Raw genomic sequence first — 17,226 nt, forward strand, 5'->3', positions numbered from 1 at the left:
AAATGGCCTGGCTAAGCTGGAGAAGTCAGTTTCTTATTGAATTGCTTATTTGAATTATGTGCTTTTCAAATGGGATTTCTGTCTCGTTCTATCCCAGTCCACAATGCAACTTTTTCCTTTCCCATGTAGCGAATCCCTGGAAAACCAGTTCCTTGTATCGCAACAGTACACACCATTTATTCTGTTTACAGCAATTAGAAAAAAAATCATCTGTTCTCGCAGAGAAGATTAGTACATTTCAGTGACTAAGTCACATTAAAGTGTAAGCAACTCCTAGGAGTTAGTCTTTATAATTTCTACAAATTTCAATGACTTGACAAAAGCCATAAGATAAGAAATAAACTTATTAAACAGACTATCTACAATAATAAAGATATTCATGAAATTGTCTTTTAAAGAAAGCTCAATTTTCAAATTAAAAAAGAATCAAATGACACTTTTTCATAAAATGATATGCTAAGGAAAAATAAAATTGGATTATCAACATTTCTTTCAAATTAACAAAACAAATCTAGCACTGATTTAAAAAAATATTTTGGAATGCATATTTTTATATATTTATATGTACACACATACAGCAGAAATCTTCTCCATCTCCTCCCGTAATCACAGAGGAGTGTCATAATAGTCAGGCATTTGGTCCGCTTGGAACTGCCGCTGCTGCTGCTGTTGCTGTTGCTGCTCCTGGTGGTGTTTCATGATCTCTTTGACCTCCTCTTCAAGTTCAGGAGGAATTATCAACTGGTCATCTGGGTCAGGCTGTGCAGGAGCTGCAAAGTAACCTCCATTTTTTTTGGTGGGGGCATCAGCAGCCACTTCAATTACGTTGTGGCTATTTTCTAAAGGAGCGATAGAGCCATTTGCTCGCCTTCTGCCCAAAGTGCCCATCATGTAGTCCATACCCTTTCTCTGCAGTCGCTCTGTAGAGACATCATCAGTGTGGAGCTTCAAAAGTAGGGTTCGATCTGGTAAAATAATGCTACTAGTGGGATCCTCCTCATTTGAGCTTATAACGATTCCCTCATCACAAGTTTCAGTGACTGACTGGGGGTTTGAAGAGACCATTTTCTCCTTTGCATGAAGACAGTGGATATCCACTTCCACCTCAACTCGACTACCATTGGAAAAAACACCAGCAATAGGCTCTTCATCTTCACTATCCAGACCATTGTCAGAAAAGGCACTAGAAAATGTAGCACTAGACAACTGGCGCTGAAAAGAGCCTGACAGACACACAGGGTGTAGTGTGCAATAACGCTGTTCATTGGTGCAGGCCATTATGCTGTTATCATTTATCACCACACTTTGTGGAGGCTCATCTGATGCCGTGGAGCCAACCTCACTACTCATTTCAGAGGTAGATATTTCACTGCTAATCTCAGAGGCCATGCCACTGCTTGAAGAAGGCATACCTAGTGTGTCCGAAGGGGTTTGCCTGTCCTTGATCACAACACTCACAGATGGCGGGAAGATACCTGGGCTGGGTGGAGGTACAGCATTTAGCTCACAACAGCAGAAGCAGTCCTCTGTAATATTGAGCTGTACCACCACAGCACATATACTGTCATTGCAGCCGTAGCTCTGAGCCAATGTGCATAACTTTTTAGCTGCTGCTAAAGCATCTGGAACATTACGTACAGCTTCCACTGCCTCACATGGTGAAACACTGTCCCATAAGCCTCTGCTGCCCAAAATGAAAAACTCATCCTGTGGTCTAAGTGTCACAGACTGGATATGAGGTCGAGGAATGACTGAAGGGTGAAGAAATGTGTACCCGAGAATTCTTGTTGAATCTGTCACTCCATTAACTTTATTATCCTGAAATGTGAAGAAAAAAAAAAAAATAAAAAATCAAGTATTAGATCCTCTCTGATCACCAAAACCTCTTAGAAAATAGCAAACAACAGTATACAAGACTCTCTTATCTAATTACAGTTAAGAAAGTTAAAAACAAGCCAACAGATAAATCAGTGTTTCAATTTTAAAACAGCTTTACAAATAAGATGGTAATTTCCTAAACCAATAAATTGTATTGAAAGACATGGAATGTAGCTGCTGTTAAAAGGCACAAGGGATCTGAAGGGGCTAGTGCAAAGTTTCCTCCACTGAAAACAAAATTCTTAATGTAAATTATAAATGTATGTTATCCCCATTGAAATATTTTTAAGGTTTAAATTAAGGATACTTGGCAAGAAAAATCGACATTGGCCACTTTGCTCGTTAATGCAAATATCTAATCACCTGGAAGCAACTCAATGCATTCAGGCATGCAGACATTGTCAAGACGACTTGCTGAAGTTCAAACCAAACATCAGAATGGAGAGGAAAGGGGATTGAAATGACTTTGAATGTGGCAAGGTAGTTGGTGCCAGATGGGCTGGTCTGAGTGTTTTTAGAAACTGCTGATTTATTGGGATTTTCATGCACAACCATCTCTAGGGTTTACAGAGAGTGGTCGGAAAAAGGAAAAATATTCAGTGAGCAGCAGTTCTTTGGGTGAAAATGCCTTGTTGATGCCAGAGGTCAGAGGAGGTGATAGAAAGGTAACAGTAACTTAAATAACTACTCATTACAACTGAGGTATGCAAAAGAGCCCCTCCGAACACACAACATGTCAAACCTTGAAGCAGATGGGCTACAGCAGTAGCAGAACACAGTGGGTGCCACTCCTGTAAGCTATGAACAGGAAACAATTCACACGGGCTCACCAAAAGTGGTCAACAGAAGAATGGAAAAACATGCCTGATCTGATGAGTCTCTGCTGTGACATTTGGATGATAGGATCAGAATTTGGCAACAAACAACATGAACGCATGGATCCATCCTGACTTGCATCAACGATGTAATGGTGTTGGGGATATTTTCTTGGCACGCTTTGGGCCTACCTGAGTACTGAGTTGCTCACCATGTCCATCCCTTTATGACCACAGTGTACACATCTTCTGATGGCGACTTGCAGTAGGATAATGTGCCATGTCACAAAACTCAGATCATATCAAACTGGTTTCTTAAACATGACTGAGTTAACTGTACTCAAATGGCCTCCACAGTTACCACATCTCAATCCAACAGAGCACCTTTGGCATGTGGTGAATTGGGAGATTTGCATTACAAAAGATACATGTTTGTTTGAAGTGTTTGAATAAAGTTCCAGAGACAGGAACAGTCAACATAGGGGAGCACAATGGAAGCGGGACCCCCAACAGGAGCAGAGGATGACCGGGGGAGGAGAGACCGGCAGGTTTTAGGCTTTTAAATATGCAGATTACCGCGCGGAAAGTATATCGCGCAACAGAGCAGCCGCAAGTAAAGGAGCATTGTGAAGGTAGTCTGTCAGTGTTTTAGAAGGGGCTTTTTGAGAAGTGTCTGTGTCTTCCAGGGGTGCATTCAGCCCCCCTGCTCACAATACATAAACACACACACAAAATACATATATGCATAGACAGTATTCTGACCCTGTGCTACCCACTTTCCTGACTGTGTTACTACCAAAGATTACACCACAATTAAATTGTTTTTTTGCATTTTTAATAAAAAACATGCTTAAGATGTTAATAGGGCAGCCAGCCCCATTATCTCAACTTGCTGCCATCAAAATTGGAACATTTTTGGTCTACAGAAAATGCAACATGTATGCCAGAATGGCTTTGGCTAATTTAAAGATATTTTAGTACTTCATGTCAAGGCAAACTCTAAAAGAATGAACGGAATCACACACTTTATACAATGGGGTTATTGGTGCTCGTGTGTATACTGTGGTCTACACATTTGCCTACCAGCGATGAGGTTAAAATATTCATTTTTAGTTATTATCTAGAATTTTAATTAAGCACTTCCATATAAAGGCAGTAGTAATGCACTCAGAAATTTCTCATTGTAATTTGCTCCTGACATTGTGTTTTAAGCATACACTAATGCAAGGAGTTTGATTAAATGAGTGGTCAGCAGCATTAAAATAGTCTCACTTTGAAGTTTAATTTCTAGTTCAAAGTGATAAACTGATGTTTGATGCAAATAAATTTACTGAATGTTCAGTTTTAAAATTAACCTTAGGGCTTATGTTAATGACAGTTTTTTTTTCCTGTCCACCCTGGCCATGTGACCTTAACACCTGACTTGCATTTTAGAGACTTAACAATTCTATATTTAAGGACTATACTTCTCTTAATTATGCATCTGTCTTGTGTAACTGTGCATTATTTACATTTATTACTCATTGAATATTATTCTTATCGAATTTTTTTTTTCTTGTAACTATTTTTTGAAATCTCGAATAGCACTTTTACCTACATCTTTTGTACGAAAATGTGCAACAAAAATAAAATGCCACTGTTTTATGTCTGTGGACACATTTTATAGTATCAAATTTAACATCATAAAGTCCTAAAATTACAGGTGGGCCATCATTACAGACCTGGAAAAACCTACAGAGCATATCTATATTTGACCTTCACAAATTGAGAATTTGTAAACATCTGGTGTAGAGTTTCTAGAATAGAAATGTTTAAAATATATCCTAGCAGCCAAAGAATCTGTCAACAAGTCCAACACAGACAAAATTACCAGGGCTGTAATTATCTGATAATGCAGTGGTAAAATGTGTTCAGTCATATCACAGGGAGCTGTGGTTTTAATATACAGTACACCCCACAATTCGCAGGGGTTACGTCCCTAAAGCACCCACGAATTGTGAATGTGGTTAAAAAATGCCTATTTTAATAGTTTAAACCCTAAATATGTCCCCAAAACACTTTCATTTCAAAATCAGCTTAATACATCATCTAAAAAAAGAATGTAAAGGTAAACCTGTATACTGTACTGCTATGTCTCCCGCAGTGCTAGAATGTGATATACTGATGTTACTGCTATATGTACTGTAATTCATGCAAGCGCATTTTCATTGCCAGAAGCTTTAGAAGGTGCAGCTCGTTCCGGCGGCATTTCGGAGCTTTAACCCTTAAAGTGCCACATACATGGGGGTTAATGCACCCCTGGATGCCAAATACTTTTTTGCTGCACTTTTTAAGTAAACGTCACAATTCACAAAGTGAAATTTTAATGGAACACATTTTTTTTTCATGTAAAGAGCATCACAATTACTGCAACACTGATCATTTTACACACTGCTAATGAACTGTAAAAGCTACTAAAACAAAAACCACTGGAACAATATGTACAAGGTGCAACTGATGCCACTGATGAAATTCAGTAAATCACAGAGCCAACTGCGCTTGAACTGGCTGCATGCAAGCACACAGAGGTAAACGCTGATGCTTACAGGCTAGTCTAGTGCAGCAGCTCAATCCCAGAGACAGTGAGGCTGCAGTACTGCAGGGGCCGTCAGTGGTCATGAGCTGGCTGCTCAAAGAATGTACGGCACTGACTGATCAGCTCCTGCTTGCCAGCAAATGGCACGGAAAACACGACAACACTCAGCTGGAGATGCGTCACAGGGCAGCAGTTAATCAGCAGCTAATGCTGTAGCGGTCCAATGCCGCTAAGATTCACAAGATGGTGATTTATGTATTTTTGTGGTGGAGACAAAAACAAAGCAAACCGGTAATCAAACAGCAAATAAAGAATGTAATGAAAACAACGATACCACCCCTGTTCCCCTTACGGCAATTATACATTAAATACAACAAAGCACAAACAAAACACACACAGTAAAGTCCATGAAAAATGGCAACAGATGAAATGTAACGATGAAAATAGATAGTCCTACTGGCAGTTCCTGAAATGGTGGATGGGTTCAGGAGCAATCCAGGACAAAACGAATAAGTACAGGTAACTCAACAGAAGGCAGACAGACAGGTACTTGAAACGCAAATTACAAAAACTTTTTTTTTTCTTTTTTTCACCAGCCTCCTTTTTAAAAGCCACACTGACATCCTTTGACCCCAACAGCCCCTGCAGCCTGCACCCTCAGCAGAAGACCAATCAGAGCCACTGCAAGGACTTCTGGGAGTTGCAGTTTCAAATTGTACAACAGTACAATGCTCTCGAATTGGCTACTTTCACCATCCCAAGCCGCGTTTTCCTCTACGGTTGCTTCCTGCTCACTCTACAGTGCAGTACTGCCACAAAAAAAGGCATAAAAAATTGCGGAGGATATTTGCGGTTTCCGCTAACAATTATTAGTTAGGTTCTACGGAAAAATCCGCGAACGACTGAGGCCACGATCATCTCGGGGGTCTACTGTATTTTGTTTTCAGCTAAAAATGTTAGATAGTTGCATAACTTCATGCTTTTCTTTACCAGTGTTTCATGATGTCTGAGTGGAGTTTAATTATGACACGTGAAATACACACCTACCATTTACTGATTTAAACTGAAGGTACGGTAATTATGAACTCGCAAGCTTTAGTAGACTTTTGAAAAAATATTTTTAGCATGGCAGTAATGCAAGTCTCTTTCAATTTAGTGTCACTTGGCAAGATAATATCCACTTTTAAATTTATTGTGGGGTTTAAACAAAATGTATTTTGGTACATAAAAACCATTGACAAAAAAATGGATTTTCAACATTACAACTGCAGAGGCAGTTGACCTGGAGCAAAGGTGGATGCAAGATATTATCAATACATTGAGCACAACTACCTGGATTTCTTTTCACTTTTTTCTTATCTATGGGAATGTGCAAAACAGGTTGTCTTTTTTGACGTTTGAGGACAAAGGCACTGGGGTATAAGAGGAAGCACTTAATCAGTGACAGATGCTGACTATTTAAAAAGAACAGGTGACATGTCAAAACAAAGATGAACATTCAGTTATCAAAGTTTGATACATTTAAACAATTATTGTGATTATAAACTGACTATTCATGTCAGTTGTACATAAAAGAACAGTTTGGAAGCGCACAAAGATAGGTATTTATGCCTTACACTACAATGATAAAGTCAAAAATGAGTTTGCCTAATGCTTAGATGTTGACAAAATACTGCGGGTAATTAACCCCTATTCCTTGTTCCATCACATTACATTTGTAAGCCAATCTTACGTTCCCGTTTATTATTACATGTACTGAAACAGCAGAAATTATTTTGTGGATAGATATGTTTTCAATCAATTAGCTCTTAAATTCAAAGGAAACAATATAATTTGTGTCTGACCAGGGCTTCAATTTCTCCTACCTCTGTGATGATACATTTTTGCTGCTTAGTTCTCTGAAGCTCTTCTTCCCAGTTGACCGTGTGTGAAGCTGACAGGAGCAGTGGTTTGCCATCTCTACATAAAACTGCTTGGCATTTTCCCACATTTGCACTTGTGAGAGTGAAACAGCCTCCAGGATCAAGGGGATCATGTTTTAAATGGCAGAGTACTGCTGAGCCTCCCAGTTTTTGCCCAGCAGTTCCAAGTTTCCTATATAAACAGAAAAGCACCTTTTAAATCAGCCAGATGTTGACTACTTAGACATACAAATAAACTTAATGGTTGAGAACTAACAGTACAAAATGTAATGATGCAGTGAACTTTACTTCTGTAGAACTAATTGTACTTAAAGCGCAATGTGATACATGCTACCATATTTATATACTGTACACTTAATTAATAGTTCATAAGGAAAACTTTAAAAATAAATATATTAAAAAAGTAAAGAAATGGTAAAATGACCCTATAGCCTAATAAGTAAGCAAACACATAAAACACAACCTATAACCTTCAAAATTGTAGAAAAAACAGCAGCTTGAAGAATTCATGACATATGCAGCTTCTTGGTGGAACCAGTAATTTAAAACAAACAGTTGTGCAGAAAAATGTCAGGAATACATGTCTGTGAATAGCACTTATCAATGACTGCCATTATAAATGAAGACATCACAGTATGTTCACCTTTGATCAGCTATGAAGATTTTTGTTTCAACATCTAGCTGTGTGAAAAAATAACATTTTCTTTTGATGTAACTATTAAACAACACTAATCATAGTTTGCTATTTATATTATGTTTAAAATAAAGCTTTAAATGTGCATCTTTCAGATACCATACATGCTAAATAAAATAAAGTAAGTGCTTCTTGATAATACATTTATAGTAACAGGCCAGTAGTAATAATCTGTGTTTACATCATTAAAACACCATTGATAAGTAATTGTGAAAAATAATAAAAAAACAAGAATCAAATACTTATTGTGTTGACTACAACCAAATTAAACAGATTAGAAAAACTCGAGAATGACTGAAAATCAGTGTACAGAATTTTAATAGAATTGACTCATATTGGAAATATTCCAAAAGAACTTGAAATGAGAATTTACGAGAAGGCTAAAATGCTGGCAATACAAGTGTTGTGGTATCCCCACCTTTGCATAACAAGAAAAGTATTGGTCATGTACTCCTCTTCGCTCTTGCTCTTATGCAGCTCCTCTGCAAGTACATCACTCATGGTGCACTGCAAAAGAGAAGGCACTTCTGCATTGCGATCTCCATCAAAGACTCCATACACAGCCTCCCGGTTATCACAGAAATTATTGGCACATAGGGCTGCTACACACAACCTGTATAAAGGACGACAGAATTACTTTAACTGTAATTTCTGACAAGCATAAAAGAATTTTTGATGATCTCAAATTCACTAGCAAGAGTAAATATTTACATTTTAAAGACTTTAGCTGTATTTAATAACATCAAATCCACGGAAAAGGAATTTATCATTTTAAAAAAGGACATTAAACTGCTTACAATGGTCTTAAGACCTGATTACATGCTGAAGAAATTTTCACACACCATTGCTTTGGCTGTTTACATCCCCCCTACTTGTTGCACATGGCAATCACAACAGACACAGTGGTCAGCAAACTTACAACAGATCACCTCAGGTTTTTCATTAGAAATTATAATGAGTTTAATCATGTGTCACTCTCTTCAACGTCACCAATTGTTATCAATTGGTGAACTGTACAACAAGGGATAATTGGACCCCAAACTTGTTTAATGGCAATGTTAAAGAGGCATAGCTGATCGGTTCACAACTTTTTTCAGAGATACTGTACATTAAATGCTTTGTCCAGCATGGCTGCCAATCATCAGCAGAACTGTACAGAAATTGACAAGAGAAGCTGCGGAGGCTCTGTAGGATGTCTTAGAGAAAACTGACTGGGATATGCTTTGTAAGTCATAGGGCAAAGACACCGAGATACTCAGCCAGTGTATTAGAGAATAAATAATGGTTTGTGTGGAGAACATACTTCTCACAAAGACAGTATGAGGTTTCTCCAGCAACAAATCGTGGATGATAAAGAACTTAAAGGTTCTACTGAGGAAGAAGATGAGGGAATTCAGGTCTGGTGATAAGGAAGAGATAAAGTAAAGAAATTTTGCTTCTGGGGCAGACTGAAATGCAAACTACAGCAAAATGTCAAAGAAGTGTAGATGATGCAAACTTTTCAGTCAAGGTTTCCTCCAACACTGCAACATTTGTGCAAATGACTGAGGTTTTACACTGCTTACTGCTACCCTTTGTTTTCATTCTTTCATTTTAAAAACACAAATGAGTGTTTTTGTTTTTAGTCCACACTGTCATTTTTGATCCTTGATAATAAAGACTTTTAAAAACGTTCTAAAGTATTGGACACTTTCGTAAAACACAGTGTCAGTGCTGTGGACAGATGAAAACAACAGTTTTTCAAAAACTGTACTCTAATCATGCACTGATTAGTTCATACTTATTTTGTGGCCCTTTCCTGACAGGATTCTGCTCATTATGATGTCTAATTCAACTGATTGATCATCCTTCACGGAAGAAGAAAACATTTTTTAATATAAAAGGGCACAGAAGAGTTGCTTACCTGCTTGTTGTGCTGCTTACCTGTACAAATCTACATTGTGTTTTGTAAAATCCGAATGCTGTATAAATGTGTAAGAGGCAAATTATTTATCAGTCACTACACTTTTGCGCGGCACGGTGGCGCAGTGGGTAGCGGTGCTGCCTCGCAGTTAGGAGACCTGGGTTCGCTTCCCGGGTCCTCCCTGCGTGGAGTATGCATGTTCTCCCCGTGTCTGCGTGGGCTTCCTCCTGGTACTCAGGTTTCCTCCCACAGTCCAAAGACATGCAGGTTAGTTGAGTGTGTGTGTGTGTGTGTGCGTGCCCTGCCCGGAGTTTGTTTCCTGCCTTGCGCCCTGTGCTGGCTGGGATTGGCTCCAGCGGACCCCCGTGACCCTGTAGTTAGGATATAGCGGGTTGGATAATGGATGGATGAACTACACTTCTGAAATAAGTCCCATTTCCAGTGGCGTTACTGCTATAGTCCAAATTCAGTACCCCGTGAAAATCATACTGTAAATAACTCAGTTAACACCCTGTCAAACAACATTTCTTATTTAAACGTATCTGCTCAGTAAGGAGGAGCATTAGCCACAGTTAAATAATGGTGCTTAATAAAGTAAATATGTGCAGAATGCAGCTGGACTCACAATATTACAGGAAAAAGAGAAACACTAAAACACAATGCAGTAAAGTGAAGACACAGTATAGACACATGCACTTATTTATCTTCTCTACAGAGTTACTTTTTTTACAAATGTTGTTTATCACAAAATTTATTTCTTTTTTCTTTTGTTAAGGTGGTACTTTAACATTTGCAATGTTTTCATTTCATAAGATGACAGGTACGAATTTTGAAGACTGTTAGTTTGAAATGTAATATGCACATTAATGTGACACGGGCTGCTTAAAAAAATGTTCTTTTTCTATTTCAGACAAAGATTGCTTCATTTTTAAAGGAAAAATGGTAATGTGGATGTACCCTATACCTGTGATCTACATCCCCTTTACCCTTTCACTTCCCAGATTGTCCATCTCTGCTGACCAAGTGATGTGACAGCTGGGGAAATTTAACATGACCAAGGCTGCAGGGCTTGATACAATTAGCCCCAGGGTGGTGGTGAAAATATGAGCCAGTCAGACCAGTGAGGTCTTTTGAGTACCTTTTCTCTTCCCCACCAAATGTTTGCAAAAACATCCCCTTCCGTAGAAAACATCTTGTGTGGATCCATTGCCAAAGAAAAATCAGTTACTCTCATTTCATATATTTAAAGACCATTTAGAAACTACCCCTGAAACAGCTCCAATCCCTAGTTACAGAAAATTGTGATCCACTACAGTTTCCCTACCTGGCATATATACAGTAGGTGTGGAGGATATTCTGATTTATATGCTATTCTGATTTATAGCCTACACCCACCTGGACAAAGACAGCATCACAGTCTGGATCGTGTTCTTTGCTTTTTTTTCCCCACGGCCTTTGACACCTACTTATCTCACAGATTAGGAAGCAAGCTAAGGGCCATAAATCTCAGTGCCGTCCACAGTCTCTTGGATTACGGACTACCTCACCAGCAGATAGCAATTTGTGAGGCTTAATGGCAGAGATAGTGGTGTGTAATACCTGGTCACCTCAGGGAACAGCCCTGTCTTCCTTCCTTTTTACTCTCCACACAATGGACTTCCAGTATAATACCAGCTCTAACCATATCCCCTGTCATAGCTTGTATTGATAATGGAGACAAGTCGGAGTACAGGTGGGTGGTACTGGACTTTGTTTTGTGCCACAGAGAAAGCCACCTGTAGATCAGCATCAACAAGGCTAGAGAGTTGGTTGTGGACTTCCAGCAAGTTAAGGAGCTCCTGAAGGAGGAAGTGGAGGTGGTGCAGAGCTACAAATACCTAGGGTCTATATGAACAGCACCTGCACTAGGTCTGACAACACAGTGGTGCTGTATTAGGAGGACAAGAGTAGACTGTACGTCTTGAGCAGACTCTGGTCTTTTATTTGTGTAGCAAGCTGCTGGAAATGTTGGAGCCAGTGAGTTGTTCTAGGTTGTGGTCTCCTGGTGAAGAAACTGGAGATCAGGCAATGCAAAATGCCTGAATGAATTTATCAGTAAAGGTAGCTCCATCACAGGACTAACTCTGGGCACTCAGGTGGCTCTTGTGGAAAAGATGGTGGTGGCAAAATGGAATGCCACCATGAACAATTCTGCCCATCCCTGCTTTTTAGCAACAGGCTCATTCAATCCCAGTGCAATAAGAAGTGCCTATGGGTATCTTTTCAGCTTACTGTTATTAGGCACTTCAGTGTTTTCTTCCGACGTTCCTTTACTTCACTCCAGCTGGAAGCCATAGGAAGATATTACAGACTTTAATATGCTACAGTTTTTTGGCATAATATTTATTGTATTATATGTTTTAATTTATTTCATTTAATTGCACTTCAGTTGATATCTTTGTATTGTGTGGCTTTGCTGTGGTATGCAATTGGATTTCTTCCTTGGGATCAATAAAGTATTTCTAATATAATGATGGCAGGGTGTGAACAATAACTGACGCCAAGAAATAAAGACACAAATGGCAATTTAAAAATATGGCTTAATATGTACCCCAAACAAATTTTCAGCATAAAAAACTTTTTTTTAAACTTGTATTAAACTGAAATTTTGCTACTGCTTCAGGGTAAAGCATTATTTACTTTATGCCATTAGCACGGAAGCACATTTTTCCCCCAAATATCTATTTATCAAGTGCCCTGTTCTCTGGAACTGCTCTTTCTTCGCCTGCATCTTGTTTCTCCTTAGTAATTTTGCCACTGAAGAATATAAAGAGGCTTTTCACAATTCCAGGATGCATTTAAACACTGCTTCTTTTAAGCTAACTAAAGGCTTATATAGACATTATGTGTCAGCAATCTCTGTATCCTAGAGACAGAATAAAGAAAAGAAAACATTCCTGGCTGAGAAAAATAACCAGACATTAATATATAAGTAAAACCATGAGTGTCAAATGCTTTGTAGCCATAAGGAACTGCACTAACTTTCACACGAGAATGTGATTCTTATACAGAGTGAGCATGTTCCCAACTTAAATAAATTTGTACATATATTACTCTCTTACTTGTTTTTGACACCTGAAACTTCAGTATACCCATGACTCCAAATAGCAGGTGCACCTGAAGTGTCACTATTTGAGAATGAAGTCGATGACTGATCAATTTTAAAACACCGAATGTTACTATAAGAGAAGGAAAAAAATTTTTTGTTAAATTGGGTTCTGAATTGGCAAAACACACTAATCATGTATATATGGTGTAAAATAAAGGAAACACAGTTACTCTTACCTTTCACCAGAGACCATGTAAACAAGCTTTTTATCCAAATGACACTCTTGTATTTTGCCATATCTTTATTAAGCAATTCTGTACACCTTTTCTTAAAAATACACATGATTTGTTTCACTATACAAATTTTAAAGTATGTCAATTTTCACCTAGTCTCAATTTTGTTAATAGTGATATTTACTTCACATTTATATGTAGTAGAATATGCATGATTGCTAAATAACTATTTCTTTCATTAATACCATACTACTAAATCTAAAAATATACCTCCACAAAAACATTGCTTGAAAATACCAACATCATTATTTCTATTATTAACCAAAACTTAATGTGTGTTTTTTGTGATGGACTGGCTCCCAAATTAGGTTCTGGTTCATGCAACTGTAAATTATACTAAGAGGTTTAGATAATGGATGGATGACCTAAATAAATCAGTCTTTTGTGCTCTTTGTTGACTGGTTAGCGGAATAGATGGATGGATGGCTCTAGAGATCAATAGCATCAATAAAAGATTATTACAGGTTTCAGAATTACAGACATATAATTTCCTGTCAGTTGCATGTAATCAGTTATTTTTCAATATAGTTAACTTCTTACATTATATAACATTTTCGAAACTGCCTAATCTGAATCAGGCTCGGGGCGGTGGGGGGTTGGGGGGGTTTATCAGAGTCTATCCCAGTAACTCTGGGTGTCATCAAAGAGCCTATTCACACTCACTGACATGTATCCAGGGTTAATTTGGAACCTAGCCATCACATCTTTGTTTATGTGTGAGAAAAACACAGTACAAATGCACAAAACAATAAAATATATAAAGAAAGAAACAAACTCTTTTATATATAGCAGCAGTTCTCAACCTTTTTCTCCTTGTGAACTCCTTCAAAAAACCAGAATAAATTGGCGAACCCCCTGTGTAGTCATTACGATAGGTTTATCCTTGTACTTTGGATGTTTTGTTTCAATGTGTCTACGAAGAAGTGATTGTTTTAAACTTCTGTTGGCCAGGACTTCATTACAAATTACACAAAGCGGTTTAGGTTCTGACTCATTCCAGGTAAAATAAAAACCCATTCGTAAATAGTCGCTGTCATATTTTCATTTCTTCTCTTTTGTCTTACTATGTTCGCCTATTTTTTCCTTGCTTTCAGTCTGGTGAGACAGTAGCTCACTACAACTTTGAGTATCGTCACCCTGTATTAGAACCAAATCAGGGACTGAAGTAGAAGCAGCAATTGATTGCTGGTCCAGCTTTTTGTCAGACTTGATAAAACTACCCGTTTTTAACCATCGATCCATAATAAAATTATGGAGTAATAATTATTCACTTTCAGGTTTGACGTGCGCACGTTTAAGTAAAAAGTCTTTATCGTAATTTATTTATACACACTATGCACTACCAATTTCTCTTATTAAAATCACTCTTGGTTCTTAAGCGCCTCGTACGATTCAATACGACTCCACTCTCCATTATCTGATCACAGTGTTTTTATATCGGCAGACGTTATTCTCGTTCTTTTGAGCACAATCGAGGTTCTCAGTTCGCTGAATTGGAAGTTTCCGGATCATACAAGAATGTGCAAGCTTCGCCAGTGGCTTAGCATCTCATCGCGTTACAGATGGTTACCTCGACGATTTTACGGAATCTTCCGTCGCAATGCGTTAGTGACTGAGGTAATATTCATGAATTTGACATTTAATTGATTTACTGACCCATTTTTAGTATTGTACTAGCAAAATACCGGCGCTATGCAGCGGAGAAGTAGTGTGTTAAAGAAGTAATGAAAAAGAAAAGGAAACATTTTAATAATAACGTAACATGATTGACAATGTAATTGTTTAGTCTTTGTCAAGAGTGTTGCAGGCATATATATACACACATACATATCTCTATATATACATATATATCTATATTTATATATATATATATATATATACACACACACACATATATATATATCTATCTATCGATATCTATCTATCTATCGATCGATATCTATCTATCTATATCTATATATATATATATATATATCTATCTCCTTTGGGGTGCGAGCAGCTGTTGCTTGGGGTGCCAGAATCCATCGAGGAAGAAAAATTAAAAACATTATTTGTACAAAATCTTAATTTATTTATCCATTCCTAAATAATTAAATGGGCAGGCTATTTCGTATCAGTGCAATAGGCTGCTTGTTAAAACGGAGGACTCCTGCTCTTATGTGCACTTAGTTCTGCGTGGGTATTATGAACTATCGTATCTGTTCAAGTTCTATTTAAATTTTAAATATGAGTAATTTTTATTTAGTCGACAGAAATATGTTTAGTAGGAATGTAAGTTAAATTTAGTCATCATTGCATAAATTTTTCTTCACCATAGAAATTTAAAGACTAAATTCAACTTCAGAAATATCTTTGGTAGGAATGGAAGTTGAATTTAGTCTTTAAATTTCTATGGTGAAGAAAAATTTATGCAATGATGACTAAATTCAACTTCCATTCCTACCAAAGATATTTCTGGTGACTAAATAGAACCTACTTATATCCAAATTCGAGCTATTGAGCTGTTGTCTTCCTGCCTGAATAAGTCACCTCGCTTCGCTCTTACTTTTTTACCGTTCATTTAATCATGGCTAGTTGCAGAAAATTATAAAATGGAAGGAGGATTACACCGAGTATGGCTTTACCAAAACAATTATTGATGGCGAATAAAGTGTCCATTATTCATAAAGCTTTAATTGGTGATCTGTTTTTCTGCGTTAAACTCATATTTTTTCATACTTCTTCTCAAGCCAAGGGGGTGCGAGGGTAAAATGGATTGGGAAGCGCTGATATATATATATATATATATATAAATATTGAATATATTGAAATAGTTTTACTGTCAAATAATGCAAACAGTATGCGTGGCATGTGTTTCGCCCTAATTCTGGGCTCATCAGGCATACACACTCACTGCACGCCCTCTCGGGATCAACCTCGGACGCCAGCGCTAGAGCTAAGCCTCTCATGTTGTAGCCACAGCGTGTGGTTCGTTTATTTGACAGTATGTAGATCGGGGTGTGTATATATTACATAAAAAACATCAATAATAACTCATAAACTTGCAATATTATTTAGGAAAATTGCAACATTTTACTCAACAAAAATACGGATTATCTATACTAATAAAAGGCAAAGACTGACTGACTGACTCATCACTAATTCTCCAACTTCCCGTGTAGGTAGAAGGCTGAAATTTGGCAGGCTTATTCCTTACAGCTTACTTACAAAAGTTAAGCAGGTTTCATTCTAATAATTCTACGCGTAATGGTCATAACGGTCGATAACAGTCGACAACATCCGCCATGTTGAACTTTCTTATTTATGGCCCCATCTTCACGAAATTTGGTAGGCGGCTTCCCTGCGCTAACCGAAACTGATGTACGTACTTATTTCGATGGTATGACGCCACTGTCGGCCGCACTATTGAACTTTCCAACGTCACTAATTTTCCAACTTCCCGTGTAGGTAGAAGGCTGACCCCATCTTCACGAAATTTGGTGGGTGGTTTTCCTGCGCTAACCAAAACCGATGTACGTACTTATTTCGGTGGTATGACGCCACTGTCGGCCACCATATTGAATTTTCCAAACGTCACTAGTTCTCCAACTTCCCATGTAGGTAGAAGGCTGAAATTTGGCAGGCTCATTCCTTACAGCTTACTTACAAAAATTAAGCAGGTTTCATTTCGAAATTCTACGGGTAACAGTCATAACGGTCAAAAACGTCCGCCATGTTGAACTTTCTTATTTATAGCCCCATCTTCATGAAATTTGGTAGGCGGCTTCCCTGCGCTAACGAAACCATTGTACATACTTATTTCGGTGGTATGATGCCACTGTCAGCTGCCATATTGAACTTTCCAATGTCACTAATTCTCTAAATTCCCGTGTAGGTAGAAGGCTGAAATTTGGTACTTATTTCGGTGGTATGATGCCACTGTCGGCCGCCATATTGAACTTTTCAACAGTCTTTATTACTTATGGGCCCATCTTCAAGAAATTTGGTACGCGGGTTCCCAACGCTAACTGAATCCTACTTACGTACATATATACGTCCATAGCCTGCAGCTCAGTCAC

At 38.0% G+C, this 17,226-nt stretch overlaps 1 protein-coding gene across 1 annotated transcript in view; it reads right to left on the bottom strand.

The window, feature by feature from the left end:
• Positions 1-521: 521 nt before the first annotated feature.
• The window catches only part of phlpp1 (PH domain and leucine rich repeat protein phosphatase 1), a 239,361-nt gene continuing 222,656 nt past the window's right edge, over positions 522-17,226 (bottom strand). The window contains exons 14-17 of the mRNA XM_039753204.1: positions 12,889-13,005; positions 8,303-8,497; positions 7,134-7,362; positions 522-1,818 (exon numbers count right to left, since the gene is read on the bottom strand). Of these exons, the coding sequence (XP_039609138.1) occupies positions 607-1,818; positions 7,134-7,362; positions 8,303-8,497; positions 12,889-13,005 (1,753 nt within the window). The 3' untranslated portion in view covers positions 522-606. The remainder of the gene's footprint in view (positions 1,819-7,133; positions 7,363-8,302; positions 8,498-12,888; positions 13,006-17,226) is intronic.

This window comes from Polypterus senegalus, chromosome 5 (genome assembly GCF_016835505.1).
Source record: "Polypterus senegalus isolate Bchr_013 chromosome 5, ASM1683550v1, whole genome shotgun sequence".
Lineage (NCBI taxonomy): Eukaryota > Metazoa > Chordata > Cladistia > Polypteriformes > Polypteridae > Polypterus > Polypterus senegalus.